Source organism: Meriones unguiculatus, chromosome 15 (assembly GCF_030254825.1).
Source record: "Meriones unguiculatus strain TT.TT164.6M chromosome 15, Bangor_MerUng_6.1, whole genome shotgun sequence".
NCBI classification, from domain to species: domain Eukaryota; kingdom Metazoa; phylum Chordata; class Mammalia; order Rodentia; family Muridae; genus Meriones; species Meriones unguiculatus.
Genome location: NC_083362.1, coordinates 5653315 through 5670870, shown reverse-complemented (window position 1 = coordinate 5670870; position 17556 = coordinate 5653315). Strand labels below are relative to the sequence as shown.

At 52.7% G+C, this 17556-nt stretch overlaps 1 protein-coding gene across 1 annotated transcript in view; it reads right to left on the bottom strand.

Moving 5' to 3' along the window:
* Sdk1 (sidekick cell adhesion molecule 1) overlaps positions 1-17556 on the bottom strand; it is an 898365-nt gene that overhangs the window by 56662 nt on the left and 824147 nt on the right. Inside the window, exons 32-35 of the mRNA XM_060368045.1 lie at positions 15565-15635; positions 5510-5645; positions 4343-4402; positions 3229-3330 (exon numbers count right to left, since the gene is read on the bottom strand). Coding sequence (XP_060224028.1) covers positions 3229-3330; positions 4343-4402; positions 5510-5645; positions 15565-15635 — 369 coding nt within the window. The remainder of the gene's footprint in view (positions 1-3228; positions 3331-4342; positions 4403-5509; positions 5646-15564; positions 15636-17556) is intronic.

Here is a 17556-nt window from a genome sequence, read left to right as displayed (position 1 = left end):
TGGGTTCTGCCTCCTGTGGTGTGGATCTTGACAGACTCATTTTTTCCTTCCCAACTTGTAACACTGGCATTCAGATGCCGGCCTTGGAAAGCCCTCTACAACACCCTCTCCCTGGGGCTTTAGAGGTAAACATTGCATATCAGATAAGAGGAAACCAGAGACAGCATCCACTCCCCATGCCCCATCCCGTGGCCGGCCAGATGCCTTAGACACTCACAGAGGAGCCTGGAGCATGCTCAGTAAACATGAAGATGGTCATGTCAGGCCGGCACATTCTACACAGTCCCTCTATGGACAGACGAGCTGGAGTTTCCTCACTGTGGCTCACAGATTTCCATAAACACCGCTCTGCTCAGAGTGGCTGAGTGCTGTCCTCGAGGTTACACAGCCAGCAAAAGGTGGACACATCCCTCAGACTCACAAAACCACAGCTCGATTTGTTTCCATAAAAACCTCTGAGTACTTCTGGCTGGCTTGCGTGGGGGGCTGGGTAGGTGACATGGCTCAGCAGGTAAAGGTGCTGGCTGCAAAGCCTGCTGAGCTGAGTTCAGTCCCTGGGAGTTGCACGATGGAAGGCTAAAGCGGACTCTCACTAACTGTTCTCTGACCTCCACATGTGTGCTTTTGCAGGTGTCCACCTACACCCGTGTAAACATACACGCATGCGTGCATACATGTATGCACAGCACAGCACACAGAAGGACGAGCCCAGCCTGCCTGTTAGCAGTGAGCACCTTACTGTTGCTCTGGCCCGCTGAGCTGCTGGCCTGCCGCGGTCAAGTGTTTGAGTGTGAGGCACAGAGGACGCTAAAGTTTCAGTGGTCTCAAGAAAGGGCAGGGGAGTCGGGCGTGGAGCCCCTCAAGAGGGCTGTACTAAGACACACGGGGCTGGTCTCCAAGTTTCTTCCCTCAGGGATGTGGCAAAGTACCTAAGAAAAGCAACTGAAGGGAGGAAGGGTCGACTCTGAATCACAGCCTGAGGGTATTGTCCATCCTGAGGGAAGGCATGGCGGCAGGAACATGATAGTCACATTGTATCCACACTGTATCAGGTCACACTGTATCCACAATCAGGAAGCAGGGAGAGAGGTGGATGCTGGGGCTTACTTCGCTTTCTCCTCATTATTCAGCGCGGAACCCCAGCGGAGGGAATGGTGCGGCCACGTTTAGGGCAGATCTTCCCACCTCTGCCAGCCTAATCTACAGGATCCCTCACAGACACGGCCAGAGGGGTGTCTCCTAGGTGATTTGAGATTCTGTCAAGATGATGGTCAAGGTGAACAGTCACAGGTGGCCTGGCTTGAGGTGAAGAGAGTGCGAAGACTTGGCTCTGGAGCAGGTGGACCTGTCCACTGTCTAAACTTGGGTAGGTGACCTGTCCACTCTAAGCCTGCCTTTTTTGCCATCAGAAACTGTTGGGGATGACAGAACAAATGGTCCTCTGGCCCCACCGTCCGGCCCAGGCAAGTCCTCTTGCGGGCCCACAAGGCCCTTGTGATAGTTGAATTTGTTTCTCAGCTTGGTTAGACATGGCATCAACTCAGCCCTGCCTCTGAAGTCTGTGAAAACGTTTCCAGAAGGAATTAGTAGAGCAGGGTAGAGCATCTTCCAGAGTAGACAGCACTTTCTCGATGCAACCAACACATAAGAAGGTCCGAGGGAAAACCTTGTGTGTTCCTTTGCCTAGCTTTGCTCCTTGAGGGAGAGCTCGTCTCCTCCTGTGCTGTTGCTGCTGCTACCAGCACAGCACGCCACGTCTTCAGCCTCCCATATGCACGAAGGACAGCAGCCTCCCAGGAACCCTCCAGGCATCTACTAGGACATTCAGCCTTACAGACCAAGCAGCTAACAGACTCCCAGGATGCAGATGGCCAGCCACCCTTGGACCGCCCAGCTGTGTCATGTAAAGCAATCTAATAAAAACTCTTCAAGATATACATTCCATCTCTCGGCTCTGTTGCTCTAGAGAACTTTGACTCCAACAGTCCTCGACGGAGAACCTCATAGCTTCAAGAAAGTGATGGTGTGCCAGTGGGTGCTGAGAGCAAGGAAAGTCACACAGGAGATCTTGCTGGCAAAGGGCCCATCGATTCAATCAAATGAGAAGGTCAGCACTCCAAACCAGGGAGGATACTGGTGGCTAATCTTGACCTCTGTGGTCATTTTGATGTTAATGTACACACATTTGTTTCTATACCTGCTCCTCAGCTGGTGGAGCTGTTTTGGGAAGCCAAGACCCATCTGGAGGAGGCGTGTTGCTAGAGGATGAACCTTATGGGTTACATAGCTTGACCATGGTTCAAGCCAAGTGCCCAGTTTCCCTGATATGAATGCAATGGGGCACCTCATGTTCCTGCTCACAGAGCCATGAGCCCCCTCTACCACCATGTCTTCCCCATTGGGATGGACTGTATCCCTCAACCAGCAAGCCACAGTAAAACTTTCCTTTCTGGGATGGTTGACATTGTCAACTATACAGGATCTAGAATCACCTAGGAGAAAGACCTCTGGAAATGCCCATAGGAAAGTTTTCCAGATTAGACCAACTGAGGTGGGAAGACCTCCCTAAATACGGGTGATACCATCCATCCCATGGGTGGGGTTCTGGATTGAGTAATAAAAAGAGAAAGTGAGCTGAGTGCCAGAATTCGACTCTGTGCTTCCTGACTGTGGTTGCCAAGTGACCAGCTGCCTCGATCCTGCCACCACGCCTCCCCAACCGAGGCGGACTGTGCACCCTCAAACCATGAGCCAAATCAACTCTTCTTAAGTTGCTTATATGACAGCAATGAGAAAATAAATGCACACTCTGGTGAGTTCTTTATGTCAGGTATTTGTCATAGCAACAAGTGTCAACTTGACAAGATTGAGGCTTGTCCTAGATTAGTAAAGCCATCTCTGGGTTTGTGTGCAAGGGCAGACAGCATTAACTAAAGGGGACAGCGTTACCCAGGATGCAGCCAGCATCATCCTGCAGGCGGGACTACCTGATGGAACACTGGGGTAGAAGAGAAAGCCATGGTACAGGTAAGCGCTCTCACCTCCTCCATGATGGGAGTTGCTCTACCCCTTCCCACTTAATGGATGAAAACTGGGAACCAAAATAATCATTCTTCTTGAGTCTCCAGTGTCCTCACTGTGAAGTGGGTATGTGTGTTTCCTGCAATTCTCTGTAGACTGCTGTAGTCCTTATCTGGCTGTGAGATGAGGGACAGGCTCGGAGCTTACCAGCCTCACCAACGAAGACCTCCACGGGCGCACTGGCTGGGCTCTCGCCGATGATGTTATAGGCGGTCATGATGACTTCATAGCGCCGGTACTTCTTCAGATCTACAGGGTCAAACACACATGGTCAGCCTACAGCTGGACCAGCATCTGCTCCTAGATTTTCTGTGTGGGCCACACCCAGGCAGTGGGGACTGCAGGGAGAAAAGTAGACTGCTCTTTGGAGGACTGGAAAATGCCTCCCTCCCGTCTCCTGATGCTCCTGTCAATCAACTGAGGTGACTCCTCCCACCTGTGCCCAGGTGAAGGGCAACAAAGTGTCCATGACCTGGCCTGCCTTTGTCCAGCAGATCTCCCCAAAACAGCCAGCAGATGAAGACCTAGGCACTTAACAAACGTCTGATCCTCCTGCTTCCACTTTTCAAGTGCTGGGATTACAGGCATGTACAACCACACCTGGTTAATGGCAAGCTGGGAATGAAACCCAGGGCTTCCGAATTCCTCCACCAACTGAGCTGCAAACCCCAGCCCTTGCGGTCAGTATTCAGTGGAGATGGTTTCAGTTCAGAGAGCTGACAAGTGGACACTGCCTTTTAACTAGCCAAGATAACCCTGGCTCAGCACTTGCCTTTCTTCTAGAGGACTAGGGTTTGATTCCTGGCACCCATATGGGGGTTCCCAACTCTCTGTAACACCCATTCCAGGAGAGCCAGTGCTCTCTTATGGCCTCCTTGGGCACCAGGCACACACGTGGTACATGGACGTACACTCAGGCAAGCCCACAAACAAAAAATATGGTTAGGATGGTAAATTTTGGCCTGTATATTGCACTATAATTTGAGAGACAGAGACAGAGACAGACACAGGGAGAGAGAGAGAGAGATCAAAGAGAACCTTTTCTGACTTTCCCTCCCACCCCAGTCAGATGCGGTGCTAGGTAGTGAACCCCACCAGCCTCCGCCTCTGGAAGTTCCCCCTGGTGTGTGGGCATGCTGAGAGGCAGCCACCAAGGGGGGAAGGCCAGCAACCAGAGCACGAATGAATCCAGGCTGGTTTCCCTTGGATGTCGGGGCAGGGCTGCACACAGTCTCAGGGGCCCGAGGCGCTGTGCACTTACGTGTTAACTCATAGGTCGTCAGCGTGGAGCTGCTGTTCACGGTCTTGAAGCTGCTTTGGGCTACAAGGGGTAAGGAAGGCAGTGAGCACAGAGGGACCCTGCTCCCACAAGCCACGTGCAGGGGTGGAATGGGGCACACCACAAGATGGACGGGATTCTGTGGCGACTCCCACAGTTCCCCAGGGGCTACAGAACCTACAGGCGTCTCATTAGCTCCTGGGGGCTACCGTACTTCCTCACCACACATCAAGACACACCAGCCTGAGTCAGGCCCTCTGGGAGAGGGAAACAAATGTAAGGGCACTGGCAACAGTGTGAGGGACGCCAGGGAAGACACAGATATGTTTGGGTTTTGTTGTTTTGTTTTGCTTTGGTTTTGTTTCCTCCAGGCCTTTCTGGGATGCAGGGCTGTCGATGGACTGATGCTTGCAACCTGTGGGACTCTAGTCTGAAGGGGTGAGAACCCATCAAGTGTTCTGGGGCCAGGTGTGTGTACCTGAGAGCCCACAAGGGATAGGTCTGTGTGCGGTCGGCATGTGGCCTCTGGTGGAAAGGATGGGGTAGAGCAGGGAGTTGGCTGCATGTTGGGTGAACCAACATCACACGGCTTCCTGGCCTTGTGGAGGTGAGGTAGGTAGGAGGGGCTGTGCAAGCATTCCCCTACCCTGTCTGTCCCCATCATAGGGATCCACCCACCTCTGCCTCCCGAGTGCCTGGGTTAAAGGCCTGTACCACCACACCTGGCAAAGGGGGGATTTTATATGACACTATTTAGGGACAATCTCCTTCCAGAGAGGGCAGCAGAGAGGCAGGGTCTTCTGAATTAAGCTTCCTCCCTGGCAGTTAACTATTAACAGAGCAGAGAACCTCTGTGGTGGGGTGCAGGCTCAGTGGAGATCAGGGGTGCCCACACATGGATTAGATGGGTGTGGCCTTCACCTCAGGCCACTCTTTACTCAACATGGTCCTGGAAAGCCCACCCCTTCTCTCTCGATCCAGCTTCCAGGTCTACTGCCTGCATCTGTGCCCCATGGCTTCACAGCACATGGCGCCCACTCCCGTGCCTTGCCCTAGCTCCTCTCTAGGCTTTCCCAGCATGCCTTCTAAGAAGCAGGCGGACATGCGAGGCTCCCTGTGACATCCCCAGGACAGAGGGGCATAGCTCACCTGTGAGTTCAGCTCTTAAGGCAGAGGGGCTCTTGGGTGTCTTGGCCTCGGGGCTCACGCCTGTCTCGGACTCCAGCTCACGGTAGTAGATCCTGTAGCCTTGCAGAAGACCATTCAGGCTCTCATCCCGGGGAGGCTGCAAAGACATTGTGCGCGCGGCCATTTGGGATGTTACTAGAATCCGTATGCATGAGAGGACCGGTAGCCTCTGCCCTGGTGTGGTTAGCCCACCATGAAGAGTCACTATTTCAAGTCCATGGTTCTTTTTTCAAATCATTTTACGTGTATTTATTTTATTATGATGCTACTTTTTGTGCAGCGGGGCACACATGCACGGATGTGAGTATGTGGGCCACGACATGAATGCGGAGGCCAGAGGACAATTTTCAGTTGATTTTCTCCTTCTACCATGGGGCTTCTTGGGCTCAAACACAGGTTAGCTGCAAGCATCCTTATCTGCTGAGCCGCTATGCAGGCCCCCAGTCTCCAGTCCTTCATCTTTAAAACCAAAGGAGGAGAGTGTAAGTTGGGATGTCTAAGTCGGTAGAGTGCTTGCCTTTGAGCACCAGGACTTGAGTTCAAATCCCTGAACCCACATAAAAAGCTGGGCAGAGTGCTGTGTGCTTGCCATCCTGCACTGGGGTGAAGGGAGACAGGAGAGTCCCTGGGGCTCGTCTAGCCTAGCTGGTGAGTTGCTGGCCAGTGGGAGACCCTGTCTCAAAAATCATGTAAACATCTACTTTAAAACACTTGAGGTTGGCTTCCGGCCTCCATGCATGTACACCTGCACGTTTGTGCAACACACACACACACACACACACACACACACACACACAGTTTGAGATTATAAGATATGGACCATCCCATCCCAAGCTCAGAGTCAGCTGTGGAGCCCTGCTCAGACCTTGTACGTGGGATGATGGCTCTAATCTAGATTGTCAACTTGATTACATCTGGAATCAACTAAAGCTCAGTCGTCTAGGCATGTCTATGAAGGGTTTCATCGATTGCATGAGGTGGGAAGACAATCCTAGGTGTAGGCCTCACTTTCTGGTGTCGGCCCACGTCAAAGGACCTGTGAGAAAGCAGCTTTGGCTTTTTGCCTGCTTGCCCTCACTCTGGTTGGCAAGTTCATCTCTCCTGCTGCTGAGACATTCCTTCGCTGCTGTGAGAACACAGCTGTCCGACAGAGGTCAACAAGCACAACCTGGGTGCTGGGTCTCACTGGACTGTTGTCAAGTGGCTAGCAGATTCCCAGCACCAGCCACAGCTGTGGCCCCACCCCAGCACTTCTGCCATAGACCATGAGGCCACAGCAGGGAATGCCCCAGCTTTAGTCTCAGAGAGTGGGAAACTGGGTCTCAGTGTAGCTGGGCGGTTAGTTCCTAAGAGACTTTCTCTTTCCCCTGTAGCCCTTCCTGAGCCTTGCTGGCAGAAGCTTGGGGGTGGTGGTGGTTTGCTAGCTCTCCAGATGCCTTCATTAGGCCCTGGACAACCAGGTCAGAACAGTGAGCCACAGCCCAGGAACCGGGGTGTCAGCCGAGGGTTGTTTTTGTTTGTTTGTCTGTCTGTTTCTGCTTGCTTCTCTTAGGGTGATCAGGTTTAGGCAACAAAAATCTAGGATACACAGCTAGATTTGAATTACAAAGTGCTATTGTCAAAATTGATGGTATCTCTAGGGCATGCATACATCCATGTGTGTATGTATGTGTGCACATGTGTGCATGCCTGTGTATGTGTATGTGTGCACACATGCACCTGTGTGTGTATGTGAATGTGTGTATGCTTATGTGTTTGTGTGCATGCAGGTGCTGTATGCGTGTGTGTATATACACATGGAGGACAGAAGACAACCATGGCTGTTCTTTAGGAGTCTACCCTGTTGTTTCTGAGGCAGGGTCTCTCACTGGACTGGAGCTTGCCAAGGAGGCTAGGCTGGCCAGTGAGCCCCAGAAATCTGCCTGTTTCTGCCTCTCCAGTGTTGGGACTTTAAGCTCATGGCACCACGCCTGGCTTCTCCCATGGGTTCCAGGGATGAGCTCAGGTCTCGTACTTCTAAGTCAAGCACTTTACTGAGCCATTGCCCCATCCTCTGATGCCCTGTTGAGACGGGAAGCCAGTGCTTTCCGAGAGTGAGAGGCGTTTCTCTGCACGCCTCCCTGCATCTACACGAAAGGACGAAGGCATCGTCCCTGTGTTGAATCAAGAATAGGAAGGAGCTGCTCTGCCAACTGAGAGGCCTAAAGGCTGAGCACCTCTGTCTCCGTGACTGCAGGCTGCCTCACAGATATGGTCCCCTGAGGGATGGCGCTGGCTGTGTGCCACTGGACCCCTCCTGAGGGGAGATGGCATGGCTGAGGATGACATGTGCAGTGCCCTCTGCCCTCAGCATACTAGTGTGGACACAGGGCAGAGCCGTGGAGAGATGGAGGGTGTCTGAGCTCTGCACCCTGAGGATTAGCAGTAGCCTGGCCACCTCCACCTCCTTGGGGCTATGAGACCTTCTGCTCAAGGAATGACAAAGAGCCGTGGAGGTGGATGAGCAACAACTGTGAATTTTCTGAGGAAGCCTTAGTGCATGGGTGTACAGGAGACAGACAGAAATGGCTTGTAAGCTGCTCCTGGAGGAGGGAAGAGTCCTCCACAGCACATTCTAAGGCAGAGAAAGTGCTCCTCTGTCTAGAGGGGGCAGCCTGGCTGGGAAGTGCAACCTCTGGGGCCCAGGCCAGAACTTGTCTGACTTTTGTGATGTTCTCTATATGGTAGGCTTCCAGAATGATCCACAGCCTAAGTCAGAGAACTTGCCTGGAAAGAGCCTCCTCTAAGTCCACTGAACAGCCATTCATGGTCTCCTGGACCCCAGGCACCAGTCCTGTGGCAATGTATGGATAAGAGGCCCTTTGCCAAACAACAGACAGCAGGGATTTCCAAGGTCCTGGGGCAGCTGCCCCTCCTTTCCTCGGGCCCTGACAAAGAAGCAGAGAGACACTTGTCCCTGTTCAGCGGCTCTGACTGAGGTGCCAGGAGCCTGCTCTGGCAGCTCAGATGACAGCATGTGGCCATGGAGAAGGTTCTGGCACTGTCTTCAGTCACGCTGGGGGGAGGTGGGGATGGCAGGGCCCTGTCTAGGCAGAGGAGGTAGCATGTGTTCTCCCGTCTCCGGGATCTGGGCTGAGTCAAATCAGCAAGAAGGGAGGGTGAGTGGGTACATCAAAAGCTCACTGCTGGCCCTGGAGGTGCCAGCCAGCACTCTCCCCTCAAGGGTCACCTTCAAAGCCTGCCTGTCAGTCTGGGATCACACCAGTGCGAAGATGGCTACAGCCTGGCCAGCTCTGCAGATGAGCGAACAGGCTGGGGACAGACAGTGGGGAAGTGGGGAGGACAGGACTCTATTCACTCAATGTATCAACTGAATGGGATACTGGGAAGACGGAAATGCCCTTGCTGGGGACCTAATGCGATTGTGCAGCTGTTGTCAGCCAGGCCCCTCCGCCCAGGGGACAGCAATGACCAACAGGCTGGGGCCACATCTGCCAGGTGGCATCAGGGGCCCCCAGAGTCAACTTATGCACCCTCCCAGAGGAATCTGTTGTGGTCTGGATCAGTGGCCCCCTTGAGGGCTGTGTGGGGAAGGCTTCCACTCCCAGTTTCCTTCCTGTTGGTGTGACACAAGAGTCTGATCAAAAGCAACTCGGGGAGAAAGAAAAAAATTTTAAGCTTTATACTTCTGGGTCCCAGTCCATCACTGAGGGAAGTCAGGGCAGGAACTTAAGCAGAAACGGAAATGCTGTCTTGCTCTTTGGTTCATACTCACATGGCTTTCTCACATGGCTTAAGGCCACCTGCCCAGGAAGCAAAGCCTCCCAAGCAGGCTGGACCCTCTCATATCAATTAACAATCAAGACAGTCCTCACAGACATGCCCACAGAATGACTGATAAAAGATTCTTTTTATGCAACTCCAGGCTGTTAACGCTAACTAGGACAGTCACCAAGCTGGAACCTTTAGGAGGCGTGGCTTGGGAGAAAGTTAGGACTCGGAAGTGTTGTGCCCTTGAAGGGGACTCTGAGACCCTGGTATCTTCCTCTTTCTCTTTGCTTCCTGGCTTTGAGGGCTCCCATTCTGTTCTGGTATGCATTTCTCAACAGAAGCTCCAAACAACAAGTCCTTGACTTTGGATTGGCCCCTGCTGAACTGTGAGTGGAATTAGCGAAATTAGCAACCTTTCTTTTTAACCCCACACTAATTCAGGTGTTTTGTTACAGTTCAGGAAAGCGACTGACATAGATGGCAGATTCCCCCAAGGCTGCAGCCAGTCCAGGCCTGCCTGAGGGGCAGGGCAAAGCAGGGGCCATCACTCATTCAGGGCCTGGTGGGTGTGCAGAGACTCGGGGACAGCCCATGTAGAGCACTCCACTGAGTTTACTCTGTTTTTTATCCCTGCAGTTCCCATAGTGGTGGGAGTCAGGTGGGCAGCCCTGCAAGTCTCTCTAAGTGCCTCTCGGGTAGTTCCCCAGAACTCATGGTTCCAGAAAGGTCAGGCAATTCAGGTTCTGGCTTTAAATCCTGGCACCATGGCCTCCTCATCTGCTTCAACTCTCAGGCTATGCCTTTTAGCCTCACTGGCAGCCGTCTGGCACCAGGCTCGGTCTTCTGAGCCCCTGGCCTGCATGTCCAGCACATATCCCAGAGCGCAAGGCTCTGTCTGCCTGGTGCTCAGTTCCACATCCCTTGCAGCACCTGAGACGGGCCTTGGGTGCTGCGGGTGTTCAGCTGAAGCTTGTGGAGAAGAGCTGGACATGCCGGAGAGCAGGGGGATGTCACTCTGCCCTGGACTGGCCATCTGTGTGGGCAGAGGCTCAGAGGGCCCTGGAGGCTCTTCCTAATGCTGCCTTCCTCTGCCCACCCCCTATCCTGTGGCAGGCTCTGAGTCTAGGGAGGCTTTTCAGAAGTCCCTGCTCAAATGCAAATGACACAGTCGTGGGAGTCATCACCCACTGCTCAAGAGGAGAATGGTCCCTGGGAAACGCCCAGAAGGACTGTGCCTTGTGAGGTTGGCAGAAGAGAGTGGAGGCAAGGGCTTGTGTTGAGAGGAGCAGGACTCTCCCAGCAGCCTCTGTGGTAGTTAATCTCAACTGTCACCCTGATGAGATCTAGAATCACCTGGGAAATGGGGCTCTGGGTGTTGTTGGGAGCCAAAGCCAATTAGTGGAAAGTTACCGACAGCTGCACCAGGACCTTTACGGTCATGGGTAAGAGATTTATGTTCCAGGAACTTGTGAGAACATCTGCCATTGGGCTTGGAGCATCTTGAGATATCTTAGCAAACATTCTTGTGGTATCTCCTGCACTGTAAACCACCCTGCTATCTCCTGCACCATAAACTACTCTGCTGATGCATTTCCCCTCCCTGCCTTCTCCCTATAAAGTTGTGTGAAAATTTTCAAATAAACTGAGAGCTTGATCAGATCCTAGACTTGCTCTCCTTCTTTGTGCCTTTCGTCCCCTCATTCCTTTGCCCCTCCTAAGGTACCCATTGAATTCCCTGGGGGCAGGGTATGTCTATAGGATTATCTTGATTGGGTTAATTGAGGTGAGAAGGCCTGTCCACTGTGGGCGGCACTATCCCCTGGCTGGAAACCTGGGTTGTGTAAGTGGAGAGAGAGAGCAGAGCAGAGGCAGTCATCATTCTCTGCCTCCTGACTGTAGAAGAAAGAAATGGTTCAGGCTACTTCAGGCTCCTGCTGCCCAGGCTTCCCCACCCTGAAGGACCATAGGCCCCTCAATCGCTTTGATCAGGTATCTTGTAGCAGTGGGAAAAGTAACTAAGAAAGCATTCTTCTTTCCAGCTACCTGAAAGGACTGGGCTGAGTCCCCTAGCGGCCTCTACTCTGCTCAGGGCTGCCTCTCTGCTCGGGAGGGAGGGAGGCTACAGAGCAAAACCCACCATGGTGTACCAGGGACCTCGGATTCAGGGAAAGAAATCACTCACCCAGGGCCTCATGAGAGCAAGGGGTGGAGCTAGGATTAAAGCCCAAACCCAGTGGCACTGCTGAGGCCCCCGGGGTCTAGGCTTACCACACCCTGTGGCCTTCCTGTCTTGGACAGTGGCACCAGGCTTCCCTGTAGGACTAAGTCCCAGTGGTGTAGGGACACACAGGAACCCAGGTGGCCTTCATTTCAAATACAGCATTAAACACAGTGTGCTCCTCGACCTTCTGTCACGTGCTAAACACCTGTGAGAGCACCTGGGAGGGAGGAAGGGATTGATTTGGCCCATGGTCTTAGAGGCTTTGGCCATGGGTCCCTTGGCTCTACTGTTTCTGGGCCTGTGGTGAGGCTGGCCGAGGCAGGAGGAGCACATGGTTCTCTCACAGTGGACAGGAGGCCGGGGGAGAACTAACCAAACTGTGTCTGAAAAGCCACATGGAAATCTATTTTATGAGCTTCCTAAAGATACTTATACATGCATGTGTGTATATATGTATATAGATATATATATACACACACACATACATACATACATACATATATATATATATATACATGCACACACAGACACACACACATGGACACACACAGATGGCATGCTCTTAGTAAACCACTTCTTATGCTCAGATCCCTCTCTCCAAAACTCCACCACATCCCAACAGTCTCTTCCACTTCGGGGTCCATCGATAGCTTAGATCCCTATCGAACCATCTCCCTGAAACCCCATAGCTGGCTACTCATATCCAAAACCAAGCATTCAAGCCATCAGACTTTGGGGGGCCCACACCATGGCAGCCAGCAACTTTATACTTGAGACTTTGCCCAGGCTGGACCTTCTCTCTGCCTTGTCCCCACCCACCCATCGAGTATGTTCATTTATCCCTCTGGGATGGCTAGAGGCCTCTCTCCATTGCTTTCTCATGCTTCTGTGCATGACAGTGCAAGGAGAGAAAAGGAAATAAGCCCGGGAGCTCAGCTGCACATGCCTGAGGCCTCGTGGCCTTTGTCTTGGCCGCCATCACACTCACAGGAGGAAGAGTGACAGCGGGTCTTTCCTTTGTCAGTAAGTATGTGAGCATGCCTGTGAGGAAGTTTCTAGAGTGCACTGAGCAGGGAGGACCCACCGAAATGTGTGTGCAACTCTTCCATGGCCGTGGTCCTGAATACAATGGAGAGCTCCTCACAGAGCACGCAACTGCTGTCATGCCGCTCCCACCATGACCCACTGCACCCTGGAGCGGGACAGAACAAGCCTTTCCCTCCGTTAAGTCAGCTCTCGTCAGATGTTTTGTTAGTGAAAGGAGGAACAACCCCCTTGAGGTGTCGTTGGACAAACAGGGCTCATTGCAAAGGCGACTTCGCCCCCACTTGGGACGTGCATTCGAATCCTAAGGCATGAGCAGAGTTGGACCCCGCTAAAAGCGAAGTGTGATAGTCTCCCTAAGAAGCCTGAGCCCAGCAGCCCGCAGTGGGGAGGCATTGAGGAGAGCTCGCAGCCTCAAATTACAGTCCATGTTTGTATTTTTTTAAAAGCCAATTGCCAAAAAAAACAAAAGGTTACAGGTGAGATGCTTTATGGGGAACAGGAATCTATATTTAAATCCAGCTCCTCTTTCTTTGTTCTGGTCCCTGAATTCCTAAATTACTCGTAATTTTAATTGTGTTTCAATCACCTGCTGCTTGACAGGCATTTATTTCTACAATACATTGGACGGGCCACCGCTTGCCCTGGGCTTTTTGAAATCTGTTTGTTCTTTTGGACACTGGAGGGCACAGCTGATGGGCACATATGCCAAGTTCCTCCGGTGCGGCTCTGTGCCACTTCACAGAGCTGTCCAGCACTCACGGCGGAGGCTGGACACCTGTGCTGTTATGGACTGGGCCCGGCAGCAGCTTCTGGCCATGGCAACTTTATCCAAAGGGGACGGTGTGCCCTGCCCAGAGGCCTCACTGCCCCGATGGAAAAGACACATATCTCATTATTGGCAGGCCAGATGCCTCATCTACACACAAAACGCTAATTTCCTACTAGAATCTGGCACAGTAGGAGTGGAGGCAGTATAGAAAGGCAGGGAGAATTATGGGCTTGAGGGGGGAAGAAAAGAAGCTCTTTACCTCAGAGTCTGGGTGAAATTTTCATTGGCTGAGAATCAATTCAGATACAAGGAACATTTGTGTAAGGCCCTTCTCCTCTCTCAGATGTAACCTACAGCTTTCCAGGAATCTTACCAGAACCCAACTGACAGTAAAAAACAAAACCGAAACCAAAAAACCCCGAGGATCTGGCTCTATTTGAGTCAAGGTCCCTAAAAGAATAAAGGGCCTCCGTGGGCTCCCAAAGGCAACAGCATGGGACTGTGTTCCCATCCTAGGTCTCGACAGAAAGGCCAATCAGCCCTCTCTTCCCTCCCCTGGTATTTTTGTGGAGGGCGAGACTCACAGCGCTCAGGACTCGGAACTTCTGCTTGGAAGGTTTCTGGCCTCTCAGGACAGCTCCTATCAGAAGCCAGGGCTGAAGCAAGGCCCGTGGGGAAGAAAGATGTGGAATTCCGGGAAGGAGCATCCCAGACACCCGCTGTGTTTAAGAACCAGCTGCAGAGAGGCCTCAGTGGGTCACATGGCCCTTGGCATGTTGAGGTCAAGACCCTTTGCGATTTGCCATGAGCTGCTCGTTGATGTATGGGAGTAGATGGGGGCCTATGCTGATACTTTCTTGTTCTGTCCTATTCCCTCCTTGCTAGTGAACCCAGAGAAGGCCAAGTTCCCAGCAGGGCACTGCCAGTGTCACCAGGAAACATTGGCAAACATCTTGCTCTCCCTTGAAAGGCACCTGTCACTGTGTGATTATATCTCTGAGGGGAAGCTCTTACACTCTTAGCAGAGACCTCCACTGCTGAAGTCCCATTCTCTGTCCCTCCTGAAGGCGGCAGCATCCAACTCTCTTAGGTCAAACCCTAAGATGCCACTTTTGTGCCCCAATGGCAGTATCCTAACCCGTGAGGGTTAATACTGACTGTCAACTTGTCAGGATCTAGAATCACCTAGGGGCAGGTCTCTGGGCATGTCTGTGAAGAAGTTTCTAGACTAGGTTATCTGAACCATGAAGACTGCCCTGAACAGTGAGTAGATCGTTCTCTGTGCCGGACTCCCAGACTAAGCGGGGAGAAAGCAGGCTGAGCACCAGCTCCGTCTCTCTCCGCTGCCCGACTGTGGGTACAATGTGACCAGCGGCCTCCGGCCCTTGCTGTGACCAGCGGCCTCCGGCCCTTGCTGCCACTCTTTCCCCATCATGATGAGCTGGACCCCCAAACTGTAAGCCTGAGTGCTGCCCCACCCCCTGCTGCTTTTATCAGATATTTTGTCTCAGCAGGGAAGAAGGTAACTGACGTGAGATACAACCTAACACTTAGGTACCAGGTGCTGCACCGGATGGCTGGGACTTCACTGGGAGCCACGGGCCTTTATGCTAGCTTGGGTGTAAGCGGCTCCTCCAGCTGCCTGGTCCTGTCTCTCTTTTTCTTCCTAGTGCAGGCTCCAGGCTCCAGCACTCCCAGGGCTCTGCTCTGAATTGTCCATCATGTTTGAACCAGGGTGGGGTCACACAGCTCTTATGCCACGTTGCCAGAGGGTCCTGTTCATTCTTGCACAGGGACCTACTGGTATCTATCAGGGGCGAGCCCCAGACGTGGCCTTTCAGCCCTCAGATATAAGCCCCTGCCACCCAGCCGGCTCCCTCTCCCCAGGGTCATATAAATAATTCTTTTAGAATGAGTTTCTTCCTGTGTACTGCAAGCCCATGAGTCTGAGGGCAGGCTTCATCCCGGGAGACCCGAGTGCCTGCTTCCTCCGTGCTGGACTGGGGGAGTCCCAGCCAGGGGCCCTTTTCCTGCATATTCCTCCTGTCATTCTGAGCTGTGGGCTCTGTCTGACTCAGCCAGGCTGTTTCCTCTGTTACATCCATACACTTAGCATGTCTTGTGTGTAGACTCTGTATAGTTGTCCTGGTTGGCTGAACCAGGACGTGAAAACATGCTTCAGAAATAAGTGAGGTCCCCGGCTCTTACCTGCCACTGGATCAGAACGGAGGACGTGGTGTGAGGCGTGGCTGAGACAGACCCTGGAGGCTCTCCTGGTACTGCAGAACAGTGGACAGAGGAAAGCAGGGTTACAACGGCTCCGACGAGTTTCAGATGCCCTTCCAAGAGGGGTGGCCGTCCTCCCTTTCGTCCCCTTACCCTGCCATTCCTCTGCCTCATGTAACAAGTGCGGCTCCTCTAACTGTGCTGGGACATTCAGGCGAGTCGGGAGCTGGAATCCCCCATGGGTCCTCCAGATCCCCCGTGGGTCCCCTCAGACAACCTACAGCACTCTGGGAGCTCAGGCCCACCCCCTGTTAGTGCGCAGGCGATTCTGTTGGCCTGCCCTCAGGACCCAGCAGTTGCTTGCATCACCACCTGTCACCACTGCCAGGAGCAACAGATGTGTGCAGCCCCATAAAAGAACTGCCGCCACCCCAGCTCTCTCTCTTCCTGCATTTTTCTGCCTTGCCCCCCCTTTGTCCTTCTCTGCGCCTCCCTCTTCTTCTATGCCCTCATGGCTTGCTTGTTGATGCTGCCCTTTTCTCTCCGTTCCCCCAATAAACTCCCTTTATACCAGATTTGTGGCATGGCGTACTTTCTCAGGGGGCGGCACACATTGGCATGGGGCCAACATGGTAACCCCCCCCCCCACATTATATTTCATAACAGACCCTTCCTGAGATTGCACGTTTTGGGAACGGGTGTCGGACACCCATGAGATCATGGGTGATGGTTGTTCATTCCCTATGAGCAAGGCAGGTGGTCACAGTGAGGTCACATGATCTTAGTCTGAAACACGCATGTGACTGTTGCTAGAGATGAGGCTGCTGCTAGCCAGCCAGCAAGGCAAAGGGCATTTGGGCTGTGAGCTGGGAAGCTTCAGTGGTTCTGCTTTGGTCTCAGGAAGGACAAGGTTGGTTTGACTCCTGCCATGCGAGCCTGCTTTCGGACCTCATCACGTATCCAAGGGTAGGAGGGCTCCCCCCCCCCGTGGCGTTTCTGCCCTCTCCAGATCACGTGGTCCTCTCTCGTATACTAAATTGACGTCTCTGTGTCTCCTCAGGTGTGCCTGAGTACCAACAATAGTCCACTCCATAAGTACTCATGGAGCTGGACAGGACTGGACAGGTTCCATCATGCCCCATGGGTACCAGGCTCTGTCTACTTTGCATCCCAAATCTGTCTCTGGATGGTTCTCATCTGCATCCTCCAGGCCAGCCCTCTGACCTCAGCAGCACAGGTGGAGCCCAGTACAACCCTCTAGACCAGTGGTTCTCAAACAGTGGGTTGCAACCCCTTTGGGGGCAAATGACTCTTTCACAAGGGCCACCTAAGGCCATCAGAAAACACAAATATTTATATTATGATTCGTAACAGTAAAAAATTACAGTTAAGAAGTAGCAATGAAAATAATTTGATGGTTGGGGTCTCCACAGCCTGAGGGTTGCAGCATCAGGAAGGTTGAAAACCGTTGTTCTAGACTAATCTGTTGTCAATGTGGACTTTAATCCAGCCCCAGAACCCCGTGCAGCCCATAAATACCAGGCTAGTAAGAACACGTGGGATCAGGTACCACCAAGCCAGAGATCTTGAGATCCTGGGGACCTTGGGAGGCAGAAACTGAAGGGTCACAGACTCAAGACCAGCCTGGGCCATAACTGAAGCCCTATGTGCAAAAAAAAAAAAAAAAAAAAAAAAAAGACTGAGGTCACAGCTCACTGACAGAGTGTCTAGAATGCCCCAGTGAGGGGCTGGGGTGTGGCTCAGTGGTAGAGCTCCTGCCTAGAATCCCCCAGTGAGGGGCTGGGGTGTGGCTCAATGGTAGAGCCCCTGCCTAGAATAACTCAGTGAGGGGCTGGGGTGTGGCTTGGTGGTAGAGTATGAATCTTCCAGTGAAGGGCTGGTTGAGCACCTGCAAGGTCTGTGGTTCTATCCCTAGCAGAGTAAAAAGGAAATGTTACTCAGTCATCAAAGGTC